Below are 24,861 nucleotides of genomic sequence, written 5' to 3'. Positions count from 1 at the left end.
GTAAACATCAACCAACAAGAAAAGGGCAATGAAGGAATAAAACAAATCTTGTAAATCTCAACCACAAAAAAGGTAGAATCGATTCTGAAAAGCTCCGATTCCTAGCTTTTGCCAGAATCACTTTTAAACAAGAGAATCAATTTCAGAGTTGACATCCAAACAAGATCACACAAGATAAAACCACATCAAAAAGGTTGAAACGTGCGTTTGATCGGTGAAAACGCGAAACCAAACATGTACTAAGAGAATGAGTATCAGAGAGTGTTTAAAATAGTGTTGCGAGCATAACTCCACTGCTAATATCGTATGTATTATTATTCATATCAATGACAAGCACAAATTAACATAAAATACATTCCTATAAATGATTTTGGTCTAAATCATACATTAAAAACTAATAAGATGTTTTTTCTCATACAAGCAAAGAGATGCACCCCTTATTCAATCTTAAAGTTGAACTACTTCACTAGTTCTATGCATTTTGCAGTGGAAATTTCCCAACAAAATCAGTATTAAGACTACCTAAGTAAAGATTGTCCTCAAACTCAACAGCTGAAGTTACAAAAGTGATTTTCTTCCCATCATTATCACCAAACTTTTTTATAATATTGCCTTCAGTTGTCACTTTCACCACCATTGCAGATTTAGTTACACTATTAATCATGTTAACTAGCCTTGGAAATAAAGCTACCAAGTGTTTGGATACTTTAGAGGTGTGCACAAACCCCATCCTTTCAGAAGTCACCTGCAATATCAATTAATTATAACTTCTAAAAAATTATGTATTCGTTCTAACTTCAATTATAAACAAAAGTAGGTCAAACAAAATTTATGTATTTGGTCATCTTTAACATACTTTTGGGTATAATTATGGTCAAAGGAGTACCTATTAGGCATAACCAATGTATATTTCAATATTAATCAATATAGCACCGTGACTGACACATTTGAAATTGAAGACGTGCCTGTATAATTTGATTTCATGTATTCTATTTTTAATTTTTGTCGTTTATTCAACGATTTTACTAAAAAGTAGAGACTAATTTTACAGATGGAAAATTTTGGAGGGACCAAAAACCAAAGGAATATTTTAGAGGGACTAAAATCAAATGTTGGTATATTTAGGGGGACCATTTAATTATTTAACCCTATATATTATATTATTTATAAATTTTAATTTATAAATTAATTTGAACTCACTAGAATATATATATATATATATATATATATATGTATGTATTAAATCTTTCATAAAACTAAAAGAATATATATATTAAATTTCATTGTAGTACATGTATATGTTACCTGAATTAAAGCAATCCAGAATGAGCCATCAGGAGCAAGATTAATATTATCAGGTCCAGCTGGAAGGTTTTCAATAAAGATTTCTGTTTTACCTTTATTAATTCCTTTTAACCAATGTTTTAGACACCTAAATCTGATTCATGAAAAACAAATCAAACAAGATAAAAATTGTCAATACAATATAAAAGTGTACCAATATGAAACTAATATAGTTATTATTTAATTAAGAAAGCACTTACTTCCAAGTTTCACAAACCACAAGATAATCTTCATCTTTGGAGAGTGCAACACCATTGGCAAAGGCCAAATGATCAAGGACAATAACGGTTTCATTTGACAATGGATTGTACCTTAAAAGTTGTCCATGTGGTCTTGCCTCAAGCACATCTAGATACCAATTGTGTAAACCAAATTTGGTACTTGGTACACTGAAATATATATTTCCATCTGATGCTTCTATTATATCATCTGCAAATCTGCTTCAAATAACTCATTAGAAAAGTCAAGTAACCCTTACTATATTATTATTATTATTTTTAAATATCTAAAGAAGGGAGAAAATATTAAGGCTAAATTACACTTTTAATCCCTTAACTTAATTTCAGCTAACAATTTGGTCTTTTATCCTTTTTTTTTTCATTTCAATTTTTTCATTTTAGTTCATTTACATATGATTTTTCAAGCTTCAAATTCATTGTTTTATTTTCTTATGACCTTTTCATCTTTAAATCTATGGCCTTCATCTATGTTTGCATAAAAATATTAAATTTGAAGCAGAGGACAAAATTGAAATCAAAATCCATATTAAATTTCTTTACATTTACCAATAATTTTCCTTCTTAATTTTCACTCTAGATATACATGTTGCTTAATTTTTATTGTTAACAAAGCTTTTTTTTTTTTTAAATTCTCAAAAGATTTGAAATGACAAAATTGGATGATGTCAAAACTATTAGAAATATTTTTGTTTATCAATTATAATATCTATTAATTATTATGATGTCAAATCTAGCCATAGTTCTTTTAGCAAGAGTCAGTTTCCACGTGACCTGAGTGTGCTCCTCCTACGTTTACTTGTAGAGTAATGATATTTGAACAACCTTTTAGTAATAACTTTTGTGATAATCTACCTTTTCTCCTTTTTTATTGGTCAAAAACAATAGAGAGAGAAAAAGGAAGAGAGAGAATAAGAAGATAATGTGAGTATGAGAGAGAATGTTATACAAAAGTTATCATAAAATGGATGTACAAATATCATTTCTCTTACTTGTACACCCAGTTGCATGTCTTCCCTATTTTACGGTCGAGGAGTGTTATATTGACAACTAAAAACCTACAACCTTTTTCACACTGTAACTTTCATGTGAAACAATTAAGCCTGGCACGCAACCAACATAATTAAAAATGATTAAAAAACTGGATTTGTATAGCAAATGGTAGAAAGAGACGGTGTGGACAACCTTTTTGGTTGTTCATATAACATTTGCCTTTACGATCATTATGTAGTCAGAGAATATTGATTTAATTTATTTTTTTTGGTACAGAATATTGATTTAATTTATACGCCATTATTTGCTTATATTTTTCACCATGTCAATATTGGTTTCTGAAGGGACCATGTAAATATTTATAGATCCCTAAAAAAAAATGTAAAGATTTTATATATATGTTTTAGAAACTACAATAACAAAGTGGCATAAAAGTGTGTTAGTGTGTTTTATTTATTTGATATATATGTAAAAAAAAAAAAAATTATTCAAGAAAAAGTTTTAGAATATATATTTTATTTTTCTCAGATTATGTTTATTACTTTTCTCAATAGTATATATATTTTATTTAATTAAAAAGTCTTCCAAATTATTCCACCATGTAATTACTTTTAATCACTCAAATAATGTAGCGATCATTAGTTATAATTGTGGTTATGAGTCCAGATTGAAAACTATGATTGGTTGATAAGGATGACAATTGATCTGAAAGTTTCTTGGGAATATATGCCATGCTGAAGTTGGAGTTACGGTAAAAAGCTTTAATAGAATATATTGGGTGGACTGTCAAAAAAGAAGAATATATTGGACAGAACATATAAGTGAGGATCATATACCCTATTCTTAAAATTTTAGACACAAAAAGTGATGTGTTAAAATCATTTATTACTGCTTAAAAAAAAAAAAATCATTTGTATTACTTAATCTAAGCATGGATGAACTAAACAAAACAGAAAAGCAATATACTCATAATGAATTATTTGTCTAAAACTTACATTAATTGAGAACCATTTACTTGTGAAAGGATAACACTGAAACCATCTTCTGTAACCTTTAGTAAACCCTGCAAAATATAATTATGTGTTAATTTTTTTATTTTACAAATCAAATCGACAAGGTCTGAATCTCAATAAATCGTTGCAGCAAGACCACTCTATCACTTACAATATACCATGTCACGTATCTATGCTTATTGGAATTCAATAAATTAATTAAATCCAAGCAAGAATTATTTACCAAGGTAGTATCACAAACAATGAGACCACCATCTTTAGATGTAGTGATTCCAAGCAAAGAAGAGCTATCTATATGCTTCCAATTCTCCCAATTTTCATTCCTAACCATTCTTTTAATCCAACCATCTCTTGTAGCTGTATATAGAACACCATCTTTATCAACACAAACATCTTCTGGTTGTTTCAGAAATCCTTCTCCAAGTTTAATCACACTCTATTAAGAAATAATATAATTAAATATCTTATACATGATAAATATAGTTAAATATAAATTATTTTGTAGACTAGTTATAACTAGATCATATAACAAGTATTGCTTAAGTTTTCACCTGTAATTGGTTGTTTTTGGTTGAAGATACAGAAAATGGTATTTCAAGAGAAACTGGATCTATGGGTGAAAAGTAGAAGACTTGAACTGTGAGAGCAACTAAAGCTGCTAGTACCAAGCTTGAGGTTAGTGCCATTTTGGTGCAGAAAGGAAGATTTTAAGCTATGTTCTTGTAGTCATGTGCTATAGCCTCTACTATTATATATAGTAAAACAAAAATTATTTTTGCGGTCGTATATCTATTTTTTTTAATTTGATTATTAATTTTCAAAACATTTTTTTTTTTAAAAGGGTCAATGATAATATTGTTAGTAATATGTTAGAGTGTGAGGTTCAGTCCTCGTAAGCTTATTGGACTATGCATACTATATGTAAGGTCCGGGAATCGAACCCACAGCCACCAAAAAAAAAAAAAAAGACCGTGAGGTTCAAACTCTCAACCTCTTTAACACTACAATCTTTAACTCCACAACTCAAACTATCCACATGGATTTTTTACGATAGAAAAGTACAAAGTTTCACGATTTAATTTATCATAATCGTTGATATTAGATCAAAAGATTCGGATTATACTTCAGTTTTAACATAATTGAACAATCTCGACCATTAATCTAAATTAAATGTTAAGACTGCGTTACTACAACAAATCCAAATTCATTCAACTATCATAATATTCCACATTGTTAAATTTTCCTTTAGTTTTAAAACGTTATAATGCCGTTAAATTTTTCATGAGTGTATCGGTATAGGATGGAGGTATCTCGTCGTGCCAACCTAGTTGGGATGTCGATGACATCTGTTGATGTTGTTTACACTCTCCTAGTTTATAAAAAAAAAAAAAAAAAAAAAAAAACTATATCTTACATTTATGTCAATATAAGCTTATGTGGCCACTCAAAACAAAGCCCAAGCTACCAACTCAAAGGCATCTAAACACACCCCCTCCCCAACACACTACGGCTCCACAACCCACTCATAATGAGAACAATAATGACCAGAATGCGTCCCAGAAAACAAGTACCAAGAGGTATATTGTATTTTTTCAAAGAACTGCCCTACATCTATTGTCCTGCAAGAGAACACCAGATCATTGCGAACAGACAAGATGCACCACACCACTGAATGCTAGATTAACAAGAAGCCACACCTAAATTTCTCTCTCCTAGGAAAAATACAACACTTGGAAGGACAACCTCCAAACCTAACCATCTAAAAATCATATACCAAACACTTGATGCAATCCCACAAGTCACAAAAAGATGATTAAGAGATTCAGACTCCTCATTGAAAAGGCACACAAGTAAGCCGCTTGATGTTAACACTCTACGTCTGACAAGATTTACTCCAGTCAGATCCTATCGAGGAACAACTGTCTCGAGAATACTTGAATTTTGGAGGGAGCCCAACTCTTCAAGACCAAAGCCAGAATGGAGGGTAACTCAACCGCTTTGCTACTCGTTCCGAGATAAATCAAAAAGAGGTATTCATAGACTAATCTTAATATGAACACTCCATCTGAGCTTTACTTTCAATACCAGAAATCAAGACCCTCGGTATGGGGATGAACCCCTAACAACTTCACGACTAAGTTCTCCCTCCCAAACAACCAATCTCTTCCTCCATCTCACTTGACATGTTTAATTACATAAAAAATAAAAAATTTGAAAAACATTACAACAAAATATTATTATTAACATTAAAAAGGTATCTATCCTTCTTTTATTTTTATTTATTTCAGAAGCGTCAAATTCTACTCCTAGTTTAACTAAAATTTGTGCTCCCTCCGTCCATTTAATACTTGATATAGTTGACCTTATTACGTATGTCAATGCATAATTTCGAGCTTAAATATCTTGAATAATATATGAGAAAAAATTATGAAAATTTGATATTTTGAAAATACTTATCGAGACAAATCTAACGACATCTTATATGATATTATTGATCTTTGTATATTAGTAGAAAAATATGGTCAAAATAAGTTACGTCAAAATTACACATTTTCAAATAAGTCATCTATTACGGGACGGAGGAAGTAATATAACTTTAACTACTCACGTTAGTTAAAGCAAGACTCAAAGCACGACACATTTCATATCACGACACACAGCTCTCTATAAACACAATAACAATCCACAATCCCAACCATTACACATTATTAGCAAAAGTTAAACACGAAAAACAACGCAATTAAGAGTATAATTATTACAGAATAAATTAAATAAAAACAATTTATTAACTTATTCGATCAATGCAATGAATAGCAAATTGTTTTAAAAAAAAAGTATATATACAGAACCGACTGACAAGATCTCAATGTCTGTTTGATTAAACAATCCAAGTCTTCATGGCTAATTTGATCAAAAAGTATATACAAAACCAATTTGATTAAACAAGCAACTTGGTCATTAACATTTCAAAGTCTTCCACGATGTATGGCATTCTACAAGCTTTAACTAACGTGACTTTACAATTCATTTTAAAATGGGAAAAAAATGCAATACACCAAATTACTTACTCTGTTTTAAATTATATGTCATTTTAGAAATTTCACATATATTAAAAAATGTAATTATTTTATATGTGTTGAAATATAATACAAAGAAGATAGAAACAATGTTATTGGAAGATCAACAACAGGAACACAATGCATCTCAGTTGCTTGTGCCACAAGTTATAGAAAACCCTGAACTAGTTTGAGTTAGTTACTAGGAATAACTAACCTCCTAGATTATAGGGATGTTGAGCTATGATGTAATACAGCCAGTACACATTAGTATTGAGTGTACATGCAATAACAACCTATATAAGGAATCTCTGTAACTAACTTTCATTCTATGCATAATACTATTCTTTGCTTCATACTTTTTCTTCACTTTTCTCTCTTCTGTTTCAATATTCTTGTAACTCAACATGGTATCAGAGCTTTTTGATTCCTTTTCCGCAAGCTTTTTCAAGCTCCATCAATGGCGCCTCGTAACAACAACGACGTTCTCACCGATCAATCTAGTCCTTTCTTTGTTCATCCAAGCAATGGTCCTTTTTCTGTTACGGTTTCTCCAGTTTTGGATGGTTCGAATTATCACTCCTGGGCTCGTTCGATGCGAAGAGCATTGGGAGGTAAAATGAAGTATGAATTTGTTGATGGAACAATCAAACCTATCGTTGATGATTTTGATCCTCTGTTTCGTCCTTGGAATCGTTGCAACAATTTAGTTCAGTCATGGATTGTCAATTCTGTATCTTCTTCAATTGCACAATCTATAATTTTCATGGAAAATGCGTGTGATGTTTGGAATGATCTAAAGGAACGATTTTCTCAAGGTGATTTGGTAAGAATTTCTGAACTTATGCAAGAAATCTATGCACTGCAACAAGAATCCAAAACTGTAACTATTTTTTACTCTGAATTGAAGATTTTATGGGAAGAACTTGAGATCTACATGCCAGTTCCCAATTGTGTATGTAGAATCCGTTGTTCTTGTGAATTCATGCGTAATGCTAGACAAAATCAAACTTTGCTGTATGCAATAAGGTTTCTTACTAGATTGAATGAGAATTTTGCTATGGTGAAATCTCAGATTCTGTTAATGGATCCTTTACCCCCCATGAACAAAATATTTTCTATGGTTTTACAACATGAAAGACAAGGCAATTTCACTTCACCTAGTGAAGACTCTGTTTTGATTAACTATGCTGATTCCAGAAAGTTCAAAGGAAACTCTTCTGGTAAATATCAAGGATCCAATTCCAAGAATGGATCACGTGTGTGTACTTTCTGTGGAAGAAGTAATCACACTTTGGAAACTTGTTGGAAGAAACATGGCATTCCACCACATCTTCAGAAGAATTTTGGTTCTTCTTCATCTGCTAACCATATTGCAAAGGAGGAAGTTGCTAATGATGATAAACCTCCTTCATGTGTTGACAATAAAGCTGATTCTCCAGTTATCACACATGATCTCTATGAAAAGTTAATGTCTTTACTTCAAAGTTCATCTCTTAATCAAGGTTCAAAGACTGCTCATGCCTCCAATCAGGTTTCTTCTTCTATGTATATTGGTCATTCACCAACTGACAGGCAAGGTACAAGTTTTTGTTCGTCTTTAACTTGTCATAATTTTACTCTTAGCTATTGGATCATAGATTCAGGAGCCAGTGATCATATTTGTGGCAATCTGAAATGGTTTCATTCTTACAATGAAATCATTCCTACTCACATAAAATTACCTATAGGTCATTTTACTATAGCTAAACAATCTGGAACCATTAAATTTTCTGATGATTTCATCATTCATGATGTACTTTATGTCCCTGAATTTCATTTTAATCTCATTTCTGTGTCAAAATTAACCAATTCTTTAAATTGTATTGTGATTTTTGATGCTTTCCAGTGTCTTATTCAGGACAAGAAAACCAAGAAGATGAGTGGTTCTGGTGATAAGAGGGAAGAGTTATACTATCTGAATCTTTCAAATAAGCTGACTTGTTGGGCCAGCAAGACTATTCCTAGCTATGTTCCTCTACCTGACAGTGCTCTCTGGCATTTCAGATTAGGACATCTTTCATTTTCTAGAATGAAGTCTTTACAATCTCAGTTTCCTTTTGTTCATGTAGATTCAAAAGCCACTTGTGATGTATGCCATTTTGCTAAACATAGGAAATTACCCTTCCCTGAAAGTTGTAATAAAGCTACTGTCGCGTCATTTTTTGGAGATCAAGGCTATTTGATTAGCTTTTGACTCACTAATTTATTTCACGACTGAACATTTAATTTTATTAAGAAAAGGGGAAAAAAGTTCAAACTACCCCATTTTGAAAAGATTTTGAGTTCGGGGGTTGGTTATATTTAGGGAAGGTGTTAGCACCCTAAATATTCGTAGTACTCTACGAGAACCTCTTGATTTTATTTAATTAATGTGCTATAACTTGCTTGCTTTTGAAAAAAAAAGTTAATGTGATGATTAAAAGAAAAGAAGAAAGTGAGACCTAATTTATCTACATTTTTATTGATTTGGAAGGACATGGTCCTCTGCCTACGTACCCGTGAGGGATTAAAACCTCGTAGTTCGGGGTAGAAAATGACGTTTGATTGGTTGAGTGATTTTTTATTAATTTTGAAAAAAAGGTTTTAAATTGAAAAGCCAAGTGGCAAATGAGAATTGGTTTGTATTTTTTAATTTAAAAGAAAATGGACTCAAGGTATGATTAAATTGATTGAAAGTTTGATTAAGAAAAAAAATAAAAAAGGATCACCTGATTTTGGAATCAAGGTTTATTATGAAAATATTTTTGTGATTTAGATTATTTGCATGTTTTTTGTTGTTTTTTTTGGAATATTAAATAAAAATTAAACTAACGGAGCAATAAAAATAAAAGCGCGTGGATTTTTGTAGTGACGTTGGATCACCACAAAATCCCTAATCTAATTTTTTTGCATTTTTGGATATATCTAAGGCGGTAAAGAAATAAAATGACACACACACCCACACACTTTTCTCATTTATATTTACATTGGACCTAAATACATTCTAATTGCTGGAAAATAAATAACAATAATTAAAATGCTAAATAGAAATAAAAAAAAATGCAAAAATGCTAAAAAGAAATAAAATGCAAGAAAATAAAAGAAATTGACAACCGAAGGGACTTTTCCGAAGGGACAGAAAAAAGAGGGAGAAGAAAAGAATAGCTCGTCAACACAAGCTAAAGAGGGAGAAGAGAGAAAAGTTCTTTGACAACTCAAGAGAACTTTTGGTGTGTGAAATTGTGTGGAATGAGGGCTCTAGGTGAGGAGTTTGATGAAAAAAGGAAAATTGGTTTAATGGAAATGATGGACAATTATGTGAATTTTGAAAAAGGAATGTTAAAGTTGACACTTTGATTTGAAATTTTTTTTAGACCTTGGGCATTTTATTTTTGGACCTATTGACACTTTAATTTTTTGGACACTAATTAATTAAAAAGAAATAAAATAAAAATAAAAAAAATCTAATACGAAATAAAAATAAAAACAAATTAAACTAAATTATGTAAAGAAAAATAAAATTAAAAGATGGAAAATAAAAATTATTAAATATAAAAAAAGTAACTTATCTTAAAATTAAAATTAATAAAAGATGGAAAGAAAATAAAAAAGAGAAAGGAGGGTCCGACTCGAAATCAAAAAAATGAGGTATTTTAAAATACCTCCCTGCCGAATTTTTTTACTGAAAAATCAGAGATCGATCAGAGTCAAGTGACATGTGTCAGTGGGGCCTTAGATCAAAAATTGGGGTATGACAGCTACTAAGCCTTTTGAATTAATACATTTTGATATTTGGGGCCCTATTTCAATTTCTTCTATTCATAATCATTCTTATTTTTTTAACTGCTGTTGATGATTTCAGTAGATTTACTTGGTTAACTTTGATGAAATCAAAAGGTGAAACCAGACAACATGTCATTGATTTCATCACTTTAATTGAAAATCAACATGATTGTCATGTTAAAATTGTCAGAAGTGACAATGGTCTTGAATTTAACATGCCTCAATTTTATGCATCTAAAGGTATTTTGCATCAAACTAGTTGTGTTGAGACACCTCAGCAGAATGCAAGGGTGGAAAGAAATCATCAGCACATTTTGAACATTACTAGAGCTCTTCTTTTTCAATCTCATTTACCCAAAACTTTTTGGTCCTATGCTGCTATTCATGCTGTTTTTATCATGAATAGAGTTCCTAGTCCCATTTTAAATAACAAAACTCCTTATTTCTTATTACATAATAAAAATGCTGATTTACATCAATTAAAAGTTTTTGGTTCTTTAGCTTATGCATCAACTCTTCAGTCCAGCTGAATAAAACTTTCTTCTAGAGCAAGGAAGTGTGTTTTTCTTGGATATAAGAGTGGTATGAAAGGGGTCATCCTTCTTGATACTCATTCCAAAGAGATCTTTGTTTCCAGAAATGTGACACATCATGAGTGCATTTTTCCCTATAAACATAACCCTTCAACTGTTTCATGGGAATACCATACACATATAGCTCAAGATTCTGATCATGACCCTATCATTGATATATCTTCTCCCTCTGAAACTGTGTCAGATTCTCCTTCCACTCACACTTCAAATTCTCTTAATGACCAACCTACTCCTCCTCCTACTATCATTCCTTCTCCTACTTTACCTGTTATTCATAAGTCTACTAGAGTTAAATCTGCTCCCAGCTATTTGAAAGATTACATCTGCAATAACTCTTCCACCTCATTGCCAAAATCAATCAATTTAGGTATTTCTTATCACATTAATCATTTTCACTCCTTTGATCATCTTTCCCCATCACATAAAGTTTTTTCTATTTCCATTACACAAAGTACTGAGCCCAAAACCTATAAAGAGGCATGTCAGTTTGAACACTGGTTACAAGCTATGAATGCTGAGTTAAAGGCCTTAACTGATAATGGTACCTGGTCCATTGTGGATTTGCCACCTAATATAAAGCCAATTGGGAGTAAATAGGTGTATAAAGTGAAACACAAGGCTGATGGCTCTATTGAAAGGTACAAAGCCAGACTAGTTGCTAAAGGGTACAATCAGATTGAGGGTCTGGATTTCTTTGACACTTTCTCTCCTGTTGCTAAGCTCACAACTATTAGAACTCTTCTAGCTGTTGCTTCTATTCATAATTGGCATTTACATCAACTTGATGTGAATAATGCATTTCTTCATGGAGATTTGCAAGAAGATGTATTCATGAGTATACCAGAAGGTGTTTCAAGTTTTCCTGGCAAAGTATGTAAATTGCTCAAAAGTCTTTATGACTTGAAACAAGCAAGCAGGAAATGGTATGAAAAAACTGACTACTTTACTACTTCATGAAGGTTACTCACAGTCCACAGCTGATTACTCCCTATTTACCCTTCAACATAATAATGATTTTACAGCACTCTTAGTATATGTTGATGACATTATATTGGCTGGTATCTCTCTCACTGAATTCCAAAGAATCAAGTCTATTCTTGATGCTCAATTCAAAATTAAGGATTTAGGTATCCTTAAATATTTCTTGGGTTTGGAACTCTAAAGCAGGAATTACAGTATCCCAAAGAAAATATTGTCTGGATTTACTTGACTCTTCTGGTCTCTCAGGTTCTAAACCTGCATCTACACCTTTGGATACTTCTATTAAACTGCATCAAGACACCAGTGCACCCTTTGAAGATGTGTCTTGCTACAGGAGGCTCATTGGTAGATTGCTGTATCTAAACACCACTAGACCAGACATTTCTTTAGCTACTCAACAACTGAGTCAGTTTTTGAATTCTCCAACTATTAAACACTACAAAGCTGCTTGTAGAACATTGAGATATCTTAAGAATAATCTTGGTCTTGGTCTTTTCTTCCCTAGAAGTTCAGAAGCTCAAATACTTGGATATGTTGATGCAGATTGGGCTGGTTGTGTGGATTCCAGAAGATCAACAGCTGGATTCTGTTTCTTTTTAGGCTCTTCACTTATATCTTGGAAAGCTAAAAAGCAAGTAACCATTTCAAGATCTTCTTCAGAAGCTGAATACAGAGCTCTCTCCACTGCCACATGTGAGCTTCAGTGGTTACTCTATATCTTAAAAGACTTGAAGATCAATTGCAACAAGCAACCTGTTTTGTATTGTGACAGTCAAAGTGCAATTCATATTGCTTCAAATCCAATTTTTCATGAGAGAACAAAGCATTTGGAAATAGACTGCCATTTGGTTAGAGAGAAAATTAAAAAGGGAATGCTTAGACTTCTTCCTATCTCAACACATGAACAGCTAGCAGATTTTTTAACAAAGCCTTTAGCACCTCCAAAGTTCAATCAATTCGTATCCAAGCTTGGAATGATAAATATTTATCATGGTCAAGCTTGTGGGAGGATGTTGAAATATAATACAAAGAAGATAGAAACACTGTTATTGGAAGATCAACAACAGGAACACAATGCATCTCAGTTGCTTGTGCCACAAGTTACAGAAAACCCTGAACTAGTTTGAGTTAGTTACTAGGAATAACTAACCTCCTAGATTATAGGGATGTTGAGCTATGATGTAATACAGCCAGTACACATTAGTATTGAGTGTACATGCAATAACAACCTATATAAGGAATCTCTGTAACTAACTTTCATTCTATGCAAAATACTATTCTTTGCTTCATACTTTTTCTTCACTTTTCTCTCTTCTGTTTCAATATTTTTGTAACTCAACAGTATGGAAAGGAGTAACAATGAGTTATTTTACAAAAATATATTTTATTAATGGTTTGGAAAACATAAATTAAATGAATTGAAAAAAGATAAATTAATATAGAGAAATGTTAACCGGTACTCTCGGAGCAGTTACAGCAGGTATTGCAATAGTAATTTTTGGTTGATACATTTCTTTGTTTGTTCAAATCATAAAGAAGTTCTTATAGTGTTTTGTTTTGTTATTATTACCGTCTACCCTGTTAATCTTTTTTAGATTTTTTCACATGTTAGGTTTGTATTTTTTTTTACTACACTTTAATCCAAATGCAGCTCTTATGGTGTTTTGTATTGATATTACTATCGTGATAATCTTATAAGATTTCATGTTTTATATTTTTAAGTTTTATCACTATTACTACCCTGTTATATCATAGACTCAGATTTCATGATTTAAGTTTTGTCACTGCACGGCTTCACTTTATACAAGAAAGTAACATAACTCAAAATCAAGGCCGGCCCTAGAGTATAGGTCGGAAGTGCGACGGCTTAGGCCATAACCTTAAAAAAAAAAGGCCCCCTACTGCCATGGGCTCTAGGCCGTCGCACTTCCGGCCTATGCCCTAGGGGCGGCTCTGATACGGAACAAGAGACTGTTGCTCAAATATTGTTAAGTGAAAGTCATGATGGCAAGCTCAAACGTGGTAATGTGGTAAGGCTGGCTTTAACTTATGTGGTCTCTAAAGATTCCATTTATCGGATTTCAAAACAAATACGTCAAAACGGAGATGCTCGCCATAAAAGAACGAAAGATTGTCGTCGAAAAAATATTTGAGATTGATATTGAAAAAGTATGTGATGTGCCATTAAATACGAACAGTATGTATAGAGCACTAGGACATGACATAGGTGTTAACAAGAATATATTGTTGAATACAAGAATAAGGGATTTTGCGACGACATTAAGTATATTAAAGCCACACTTGAATGAAAACAATATGAAAGGTCGTCTTAGATTTTTCTTGTCCATGCTTGAGGAAAGTAGACTTTCTCATGATCCACAATTTAAGTCAATGTATAATCTTGTCCATATAGATTAAAAATGGTTCAAAATGACAAAAACAAAAACAAAACCAAGAATGATTACCTTTTATTAGATGAGGTTGACCCACATCGTCTGTGCAAAAACAAAAACTACATTACTAAGGTCATGTTTTTAGTCGCAATGGCTCGACTTAGATTTGATGATGATGGTAAAGAGATGTTTTCATGAAAAAATTGGCATGTTACCCCTAGTTCATGAAGTACCTGCAATAAGGTCAAGTGTCAATAGATCATCGGGAACACTTGTTACAAAACCGATTAAAGAAGTGTATCAGATGATCATGATAAACCGATTAATCAAAGTCCATTAATTCCTTAATTATTAAGGTTTGTTATCTTTAAAATTAATTAGGGATTTTGCCTCAACAATTTACATACAACAAGAAAATGCATCGTGTCATATACGTGTAGACAACGAGGAATTTTGTAGAGCGGCTTGTGAAGGTTGGTTTGATATTCGTCTGACATGTCAACCACCTAATTCTCCTAGATTAACTGTTTTGGACTTGTGGTATTTTAGTGTTATTCAATCATTGCAACAAATGGAAGTGACTAAGAGAGTCAATGAGCTTATGGAGGTTTTGCAAAAAGCCTTTGACACATTTTCTAATATAGATTCAAAGAAAAAATTTCTATCACTCCAATCCAGCATAATTGAGATAATGAAGGTACATGAAATAATGATTACAAAGCTCCTCATATGCAAAAAGATGCATTTTTTATCCAAGACAAACTACCACCCAACTAAATTGTGATTGGGACTTGGCCCGTGGAACTTTGGAATACTTAAACAATGTTGAGTAAGGTATGAACTTTTTATTCTATACTAATATTTTTGCCTTGTTGCAAAGTGATCGAGTATGGTAATTTTCCGATGGACTTTTTCTTATTTAGGTATGGTAATATTTTTGCCTTGTTGCAAAGTGATCAAGTTTTGTTTATGAAAGGTGAAAGATGAGAGAATGATCTTGATATTGATTTTATGTTTTGTGTTTTTGTGAACAATGAATTGACTTTTCTATTTGTTTGATGTATTGTGTTTAATCTAGATGTAGCTAATTCGCCTTAATAAAATAATAGTGACTCACTTGAAAAAAGAGCACACATCATTAACAACATCGACATATAAAATTATATAGAAGAAAAGACAATTCATTCAATTCCATGTAGTACCAAATTATGAATGATTAATCAAAGATAGAAAAGAAACAACCAAGGTAATTTATTCTTAATTTTCCTTGCTTTTAATTATTTTCAATCACATCTATTATGAAAAGTCTACAAAAAATCTTCATCCACCAATGAACCTCTTCATTAAATTCTTCACTTTCAAATCCAAAATCCAATCAATCTTCCGGAAATTTATTCAAATCCAAAACAATCTTGTGATTCAGAAACCTTATATCATAGGGTTTAACAACTTTCAAATCTAAACCATATTTCTCCTTCCTTGCATTAGACTCGCCTTCAATTTCATTTGATGACTCTCTTTTTTTTTTTTTTTTTTTTTTTTTTTTTTTTTTTTGCATTTGATCCCATTGTCAATTTGGGAAATTACTTCTTCTTGATCTTGGTCACTTTCCACCTCTTTATCTAATGTGTCTTCCACAATAAGAAGTGACAAGTTCTGTGTGTCTTCTTCAATTCCCAAATCAAATGATGGTCCATCAAACAAAAGTTGATGTGCTGCCATTTTTGTAAGTGTAATAGTGATAAAAGAAGAATTATTAAAAGGAAAATTCTGTGGTGAAGTCATGAAAATGACTTTTCTGGTGAAGTTAACACTATAGCATCAAAAGTGTTGTGAGTAACACCCCACGACATCAAAAGTTCAGTCCTCATAGTATCATCAATTCATCAGATTCACTAGAATACACTTGATCTAATTTTATCCTACCTTGTATTAAGTGTAAACCTCACAAAGAGTCACACTTAAGACTATCACATGATATCAACGACTCTGTTTGCATGTTAAAGATGCCAACGATAAAATAGTACATGTAAGTCCAAGATGTTGTAAGCATTACTAGATGAATTGCTATTGATCATTAATCAGTAATCAACAATTTAAAAATGAATCAAACATTAAGATTAAAATTAACTTTTTCAAAAAAGTCAGTTTCATGACTACACCGTATAAGCTCCCTTATTAAAATTGAAATTGAGAAGCATGAACATTTTAACAAAGGGAACATGACCGATTATTTAAAAGTTATGATAAAGTGATTTCAATACACTCAATACTAGTAGTAGTAAATCCTCCATAGATAATGTTTGGATTTCTAACACCGGTCGTATTGCATGGTACTTAAATGGTAACATTTCAATTCCAATACACACATAGGCAATTGCAGTTATAATATTCATGTTCCACAAATGTTAAAGGGTCATTTTGGAACACCATATTAAAATTGGTCAAAACTGATTTTTTTTTTCCTTATATTTTGGGACAAAAAAATGACTTTGTTTTGCTTAAATTTTAGGACAGAGGGAGTATTCATTGAGTTTTGGATATGGTACAAACCTCCTATCACATATGAAAATTTAGGGGAAGGCAAAGTTCATAATAAATTTACTTTTTTATATCTATTCACTATATAAAAATTCAATTCATTTGTAGGCAAGTTTGCAACCTAATGAAAATGATTGTGGATATTATGTGATGAATTAATATATTAGACATTGTCTTTGCTAATATTACTAAGTCTTGGATTGAGGTATACCGTATATCTGTACCATATGCATCTGGTATGTTTCGTTGTTTTAATGTTATGTGGATAGACTTTGGTAGTAGCTATAGCTTGATGTATAGGTAATTTTGTAGTGGATATAGTTTGAAGAAACAATTTAATGGCTATAGCTTGATGTTTAGGTAATTTGTCTTTTCTCTAATCATTGTACACACGAAGTGTGTAAACATATTGGTAAGAACAAGTTCCAAGTGTACAATTATTTTGGTAAAAATACATGATGTACTGTTGCTAGAACATGAGGTTATAAGACTGTAAAAATATTCTTTCTAAATTAGGTTGACTAATACAACTCCCTTTGTACCATTTAAATATGCATATTGTTTTATATTTTCAATATAAAAGAAAAAAATATTGTCTCCAGCAGATTTGGTACAACCACTTTAAAAAATGATAGACTATAAAAAATAGATTTCACATCTATGGGAGTGTAAGCCGATGTAAAATATGTAATTGTTTTATAATCGATATTGGATTCATACTCAATATTCTGAGAAAGATTTTTCTGGGAAATATTTACGATCCGAAAAGAGAAAAAAACACAGTCCTTGTTTAACAAAAGATTCTGAGAAATATTTACGATCCGAAAAGAGAAAAAAACACGGTCCTTGTTTAACAAAATGCTTTGAAAAAGGGCCGATGTATAGAAACTATCAAAGAAATAGTGTTTTTTCAACTATAATAGATTTGACATCGGAGGTAAGGGGGCCGATGTGAAAACTAGTATGTTTAGTTATAATGAAGACATATCATATTGGTGTTTGGCAACCAGATGTGGAAAACAATTTACCACAACTGCGTAGTATCCGATGTAAAAAGGTATAGACATAACACATCACCTTTGTTTCATTGGATGGTATCCAATGTGAAATGTCATTTTCAACCAATGTGAAATCATCTTTTATAGTAATGCCAATATGATTTTCCCCATTATTCAACAATCATGAATGCATTTTTGATTGAAGAATATGCTTATATATATGATTTTGGTCCTTTGTCTTCTCACCCAAAATCATAATTTCTGATATAACAATATCTTTTATATTCAGTAAATATCTTATATATTTAACAATAATAACTTGGTAACCATAATAGTAGCTTATTCTCTTTGCAATGGTGGATGGAGGAAATTTTATTGGTTCAATTTGTTCCGCACGTACCGACTAATATTTTGTTTTTGATTTCATAAACTTAAAGAGATGTTCCTTTTGATATCATCTTTCAAGCGACAATGCATTAGATTGATAAAATGTCTTATTTTCCTAACTACTACTAAAGTCCAGTTTAGTAAAAAAATAGCAAATAGACGATAAACTAAACTTATTGTGGATGAGTTTATAGTGGATAGTTGATAAGTTAGTTTATAGCTAATAACATGTATACTAGCTCCTTCAAAAAAAAAAAATATGTACACTAACTAGTTGATTAAATTTATAATGTTTGATAAAATTAGCAGTTGAACTAACTTATTAATATGAAATGACATAAAAAAGATATATTTAATTAATATTTTTTTTATTCCAATTAAAGCTACAAGGTTAAAATTGATATAAAAAAGAGTGGTGATACATGTACACCCCCATGTGGCAATACACCTCTTACACCCACACAAAATCCTAACATGTGGCAAGGAAAAGGGATAGGAGATGAAAGAGTAAGTATGGTTGTGAGATGAATTTACCAAAATGTTCTTAATGCATGAGGTGTACAATAGGGTGTATGATTAAAGGGTGTTCATGTAACATTTTCCTATAAAAAATGATAAGATATAAGCTACTTCCTCAAGCTAGAATAAAAAGTTCATACCTTACTCAACATAAGCTATAAATGATGGTTATAGCTAGTAAAAAATAAGCTATACACTCATGAGAAAATGACGGTTACCAATCGGGTCTTGTTTAGTCAAATGAGCTTATAAGACATAAGCTATAAACTCAAATATGTGGCTTGCCAAACTAACCCTAAGTAATCATGTGTTTACTATTCTTCAGATCAATGATAGAAACAAGTTTACATAACATTACTTTTCAAATTGTACATGTTTGATCTAAATCATACATACCAAAACATACAAGATGTTTTATTATGGAAACAGAGAAGATACACCATTGATGTATTAAAAGATGTTCTATGCACTTTGCAATGGAAATTTTCCAACAAAGTCACACTTAATACTACCCAAATAAAGATGGTCCTCAAACTCAATGGCTGAAGTTACAAAATCAATAATCTTCCCATTATCATCACCAAACTTTTTGATAATATTGCCTTCAATATCCACTTTCACCACCATTGCAGACTTAGTTGCACTGCTGATCAAATTAAATAGCCTTGGAAATAAAGCTATCAAGTGCTTGAATACCTTAGAGGTGTGCACAAATCCAGTCTTTTCAGAAGTTATCTACAACATTAATTAACATATTGAAGAAAACCAATTCATCATATATCATGTACTACCTTTCTTCACGTCTAGTGTATGCGAGTTTTGCCACAAAGTTCTTTAAAATGAAAAAAAATAAAAAAGTATTTTTTAACGTCATAAATATATTTCAAGTCATGCTAGAACATATATATTAAATTTCATTGTTTATTTTATTAAATTCGTTGTATATATAATGTTACCTGAATTAAAGCAATCCAGAATGAGCCATCAGGAGCAAGATTAATGTTATCAGGTCCAGCAGGAAGGTTTTCAATGAAGATTTCTGTTTTACCTTTGTTAATTCCTTTTAACCAATATTTCAGACACCTAAATCTGATTCACAAGAAAAAAAAAATCATACAAAATGAAATTTGTTAAGACAAACTAATCAACATATTTAATATACCCTTTAATCAAAAAAATTCTACTTACTTCCAAGTTTCGCAGACAAGAAGATAATCTTCATCTTTGGAGAGTGCAACACCATTGGCAAAGGCCAAATGATCAAGGACAATAACGGTTTCATTTGACAATGGATTGTACCTTAAAAGTTGTCCATGTGATCTTGCCTCAAGCACATCCAAATACCAATTGTGCATACCAAATTTGGTACTTGGAACACTGAAATAAATATTTCCATCTGATGCTTCTATTACATCATCTGCAAACCTGGTTCACTAAAAAATTATAAAATTCATAGTTTGTTTTTTATTAAAAAAAAAGAAGTTATAATAGCTTATGATTTTCATATTTTTTTACAAACTTATGAGTTTCATAGCTAGTGAATGTTTGCAACATTTGAGCAGGGTACCTTTTCTTAAGGCTACCAAATTTATTGACAAAAAACAATTAAAATAATATTGTTTGAAGAAATTTTTTAATCCCCTTTTATTAATGTTCGTTGTACTTCATTCGTCTAATTATAATTAGCCTTTAAGGATAATAAAATTAATATCATTTATTAAATCATTCATAGGAATTGTAGTTAGTGGCTTCCTAATTGTTTTCGATCTTTGATGTCTTTCTAAGCACTTATTGTACTAATTGACACTTATTGTGTAAAGTCGAAAGCCCATAGAAGCTTAATGATTTTCGGTCTATTTCTTTACTGGGATGTTTATACAAAATTATGGCTAAGGTTTTAGCGAACCGGTTGAGAGTGGATATGGGAAAGGTTATTTCAGAGACTCAAACCGCGTTTGTCAAAGATAGACAAATTCTAGATGGGGTTCTCATTGCTAATGAGGTTGTCGACGAAGCTCGAAAGTTGAAAAATGAGCTTCTTTTATTTAAAGTGGACTTCGAAAAGGCTTATGATTCGGTGGACTGGGCATACTTAGACGCGGTAATGTGCAAAATGTCGTTTTCGGTCTAGTGGCGGAAGTGGATCAATGAATGTATGACTACAGCTACCACCTCAGTGCTTGTCGATGGTAGTCCAAAAGATGAGTTTCCTTTGGAGATGGGCCTTCAATAGGGGGACCCGCTCTCTCCTTTTTTGTTCCTCTTGGCCGCCGAGGGTCTCAACGTTATGATGTCGGAGATGGTGACCACTAATAATTTTTAGGGTTATTCGGTGGGTTCGACTAATGCCATGGTCGTTTCTCATCTTCAATTTGCTAATGGGTTGGAGGTGGGTTGGCTAGGATTAGAGGTGGGTTGTGGAATAGGGTGTTGGCTGCAAGGTATGGTGAGGAGGTTGGCTAGGATTAGAGGTGGCGTAGGCGAGGACGGTGAGAGTTGGTTCTCAGGAAAGGTGACGAGAAAGGTGGGTGATGGGGAAGCCACGATGTTTTGGCGCGGCCGTTGGATAGGGGAGGTCCCTCTTTGTTAGTGTTTTTCTCGGTTGTTTGACTTGACGGTGAACAAGTCGATTTCAGTAGCATCGATGTTCTCATTAGGTTGGGGAGAGGGGAGGTGAGGCGTGGCAGTGGAGGCGGAGGTTGTGGGCGTGGGAGGAGGAATTAGTAGAGGAGTGTAGGTTGTTACCTGCTAATGTTATTTTGCAGATTAATGTTTCAGATTCTTGGAAGTGGCACCCCGACATTACTGCAGAATACACTGTGCGCTCAGTTGCTTTCTTCTCAGGTTCCTCAGTTGTTGGATGAATCCGACAATCTTATTTGGCACAACCAGGTTCCCTCAAAGGTCTCTATCTTAGCTTGGAGGTTACTTCGAGACAAGTTGCCAACAAAATCCAACCTCTTGCACCGCGACATTATTCAAGCAGATGACTCCTCGTGTGTGGCGGGCTGCAGTCTTATTGAGAGCAGCCAACATTTGTTCATTACTTGTGATTTTTTTGGCTATTTGTGGCAACATGTCAGGTTATGGCTTGGTATTTCAGGTGTTGATCATAATGCTCTTCACGTTCACTTCACTCAATTTACTAATTACTTAGGTGTCAGGAGAAGTCGTCAATCTTTTCTTCAACTTGTGTGGCTGCTGTGTGTGTGGCTCATCTGGAAAGAACGCAATAATAGAATTTTTAACAATGTTTATTCTTCCATTACGGAGCTTACGGAAAAAGTTAAATTCCACTCCTATTTGTGGCTAAAGGCGAATAACGCCTCTTTTGTGTATGGCTGTGAGCAATGGCGGTCTGACCCTTTGTTTTTTGACGAACATATTGTTTTTTGAGCGTCCTCTCTAGTACACCTTGTGCTTCAGAGGCGTCTCAATTATTGTTAATATATTCCATTTTAGTTTCTTCAAAAAAATAAATATATTTCATTCTAGCCACTTAAAAAAAAATATAAAACGGTAATTTAAATGAGAGAGGGTTAAAGACTAATTTGAAAAGATTCTATCTGAAACCGTAAAATGCACCATGCAAGAGAAAACAAAAACTCTGAAAGCACCGATCGGTTTTTGCATGCATTTCGGAAAAGACCAAATATCTTTCATGGTCAGTGCCTACTCTCTGGTCCCACCTTAAGCAAGACTCTTCACAAGATTTCTGTATATCTTAGTTTTACGAGAATACTAACAAATTTAGAAGTTTAAAGTGTAAATTTATCTTAAAAATTATGCATTCAAAATATTTAAATACCTAAAGTAATTTTTTCTGCATAAAAATTTATTAGTTATTTTTGTTTTTAAATCCTTAATATCTTTAAAACACTCATTAACATAACCTCAGTTTTATAAATGTGGATCTACTAAATAAATTTTTTGGAGCACTCTTTAAAAACTCAAAATTTAAAATTTATTCTCTAAAATTAAATATTACGTTTTTTTTTTAATGTATTGAATACATTACAGGCCATCTAAAATAGTTAAAGAATGTTTCAAGGATATTCATTGGCATTTTCTTTTATAAAAAATTAAGTTTATTTTTTCACCAAAAAAGTAAGTTTGTTTTTTGTATATAAATTAATGTTTTAGTTTTGTTCAATTTTTTTTTTAATATGATGCGATATTTATTCTCAGATCTTGTTGGAATGAAGTCATTTTTGACACCAACTTTCAGCAAGTTGTGAAACGTTTGTCGGCATCATTTTTATCTTCAAAAGTGTGTATATTTTTTTTCTTTCTAAGTAACAATATTTGAACAACAAAATCTTCAAAAGTGTGCATATTTTTTTCTTTCTAAGTAAGAATATTTGAACAACCAAAATATTGATAACTATAGAAGAGTCGTACAGAAATACGTCAAAAGCAAGTGTTAGTTTGATTTAAAGATAGAGGAAAAGTTATTGCCAAGAATTAAATTGATAACTTTTTTCTATTTTCTGTTAGAGATTGCTTCAGGGAAGTATACTACCTAGAATGGCGTTGTGACAATAAAGAGGAATATGTGCAAATAAATTGTCTCAAAGCATGTAAGAATTGAACAGAACAAAGCAATGTAGAGATGAATTATTTGTTTAGGACTCACATTAATTGAGAACCATTTACTTGTGAAAGGATAACACTGAAACCTTCTTCTTCTGTAACCTTGAGCAAACCCTGCAAAATATTTTATATTGGACCTATTGGTAAATATTTCTTATGAAAATTACAAGCTTTATTTCTTGTAATTAAAAAATATCATGATTTAATTACCTTGGTAGCATCACAAACAATGAGACCACCATCTTTAGATGTTGTGATTCCAAGCAAAGAAGAGCTATCTATATGCTTCCAATTCTCCCAATTTCCATTCCTAACCATTCTTTTAATCCAACCATCTCTTGTTGCTGTATATAAAATACCATCTTTATCAACACAAACATCTTCTGGTTGTTTCAGAAATCCTTCTCCGAGTTTAATCACATTCTGTTATGTTATGGAAACATTAATAGACAATTAAATACATATTATTTTGAAAATGTGACAAATATTGATAAAATATTCACCTGTAATTGGTTGTTTTTGGTTGAAGAAGTTGAAGATGCAGCAGAAGGAATTTCTAGTATAACTGGATCTATGGGTGAGAAGTAGAAGACTTGAACTGTGAGAGCAACTAAAGCTGCTAGCACCAAGCTTGAGGTTTTGATCAAATTGGAAGCCATGCTTGCTCAGTTGATCTTGGAGTTTGAGCAATGTGCTATGCTATTATATAAACTCTCTCCCTCTTAAATTATAAGCAAAACATGGTAATAAAAATTGATGTACTTGGTAAAAAATTTGAACTAAATACATCAAGTTTGTTTGACATATTTTTGTTTATATTTTGAGACCGGAGATAATACTTTTTTAATATATTGTTTTTAGTGGCAGAGCTCTTCATGGGTTGGGGTGGGCCACGACTCACTCAGAAAAGTTAAATAATTGACAACTCTAAGACCATTTTGCAAGATTTTTAACAATTTTGTGATAGTTTAGTTTTTGGCAAATCCAAATTCCCACAAAGTAGTGGTGGCACATCCGAAAATATTAAAAAAAAATTAAAATCATAAGATACTTTTGCGAGATTTTAAACAAATTTTCAATGGTTTTAGTTATCGGTCGTTCCTAAAGTGGCATACGAGATTTTTGTCATGCACACTTGACTGTTTAGCAGAGATTTACAAACATTCTAATTTATTGGAGGTGGGGGGTGGGGGGTGGTGGTTCAAACCTCCTTTATATTGTTCTTTCAACTGAAATTTTTTCCCAATTAACATTGTAGTATAAAAAAAAATCAATTTTATAATTTATGACAATAGTAAAATATGTAATTCATTCTTTTAGGATATGTTTGGTTTGTAGAAGAAAGCGAAAGGAATGAAACTATAAGGAAAGAATGATAACTATAAGGAAAGAGTGATAGTAGGCATGGCA

The 24,861-nt window shown here is 32.0% G+C and overlaps 1 protein-coding gene across 3 annotated transcripts; it reads right to left on the bottom strand.

The window, feature by feature from the left end:
* Positions 1 to 289: 289 nt before the first annotated feature.
* On the bottom strand, positions 290 to 24,204 carry LOC11442868 (protein STRICTOSIDINE SYNTHASE-LIKE 5). Of its 3 annotated transcripts, none has more exons than XM_039830500.1 (6): positions 23,955 to 24,180; positions 3,810 to 4,022; positions 3,569 to 3,636; positions 1,545 to 1,781; positions 1,306 to 1,438; positions 290 to 745 (listed from the first exon to the last, which is right to left on the bottom strand). In XM_039830500.1, exons 1-6 carry the CDS (start codon positions 24,108 to 24,110, stop codon positions 473 to 475), a joined length of 1,080 nt encoding a protein of 359 aa, XP_039686434.1. In that variant the 5' UTR covers positions 24,111 to 24,180; the 3' UTR covers positions 290 to 472. The 3 variants fall into 3 exon arrangements, with proteins under 3 accessions (XP_039686434.1, XP_003595315.1, XP_039686433.1); XM_003595267.4 differs by lacking the exon at positions 23,955 to 24,180 and adding an exon at positions 4,138 to 4,322; XM_039830499.1 differs by lacking the exons at positions 290 to 745; positions 1,306 to 1,438; positions 1,545 to 1,781; positions 3,569 to 3,636; positions 3,810 to 4,022 and adding exons at positions 19,189 to 19,593; positions 19,815 to 19,947; positions 20,047 to 20,283; positions 23,495 to 23,565; positions 23,662 to 23,874 and having other exon boundaries at positions 23,955 to 24,204.
* Between the last annotated feature and the right edge of the window lie 657 nt (positions 24,205 to 24,861).

The sequence above is a fragment of the Medicago truncatula genome, chromosome 2 (genome assembly GCF_003473485.1).
Source record: "Medicago truncatula cultivar Jemalong A17 chromosome 2, MtrunA17r5.0-ANR, whole genome shotgun sequence".
NCBI lineage: Eukaryota > Viridiplantae > Streptophyta > Magnoliopsida > Fabales > Fabaceae > Medicago > Medicago truncatula.
The sequence above is the reverse complement of the archived record's forward strand: the minus strand, read 5'-3'. Positions and strand labels throughout refer to the sequence as shown.

Coding starts and splice junctions, on each gene's coding strand:
- LOC11442868 (XM_039830499.1), bottom strand. CDS start 24,110: ATGGCTTCCAATTTGATCAAAACCTCAAGCTTGGTGCTAGCAGCTTTA. Junction 19,948..20,046: donor CTTGTCTGCGAAACTTGGAA/GTAAGTAGAATT, acceptor CTTGTGAATCAG/ATTTAGGTGTCTGAAATATT. Junction 19,594..19,814: donor TCTGGATTGCTTTAATTCAG/GTAACATTATAT, acceptor TTAATGTTGTAG/ATAACTTCTGAAAAGACTGG.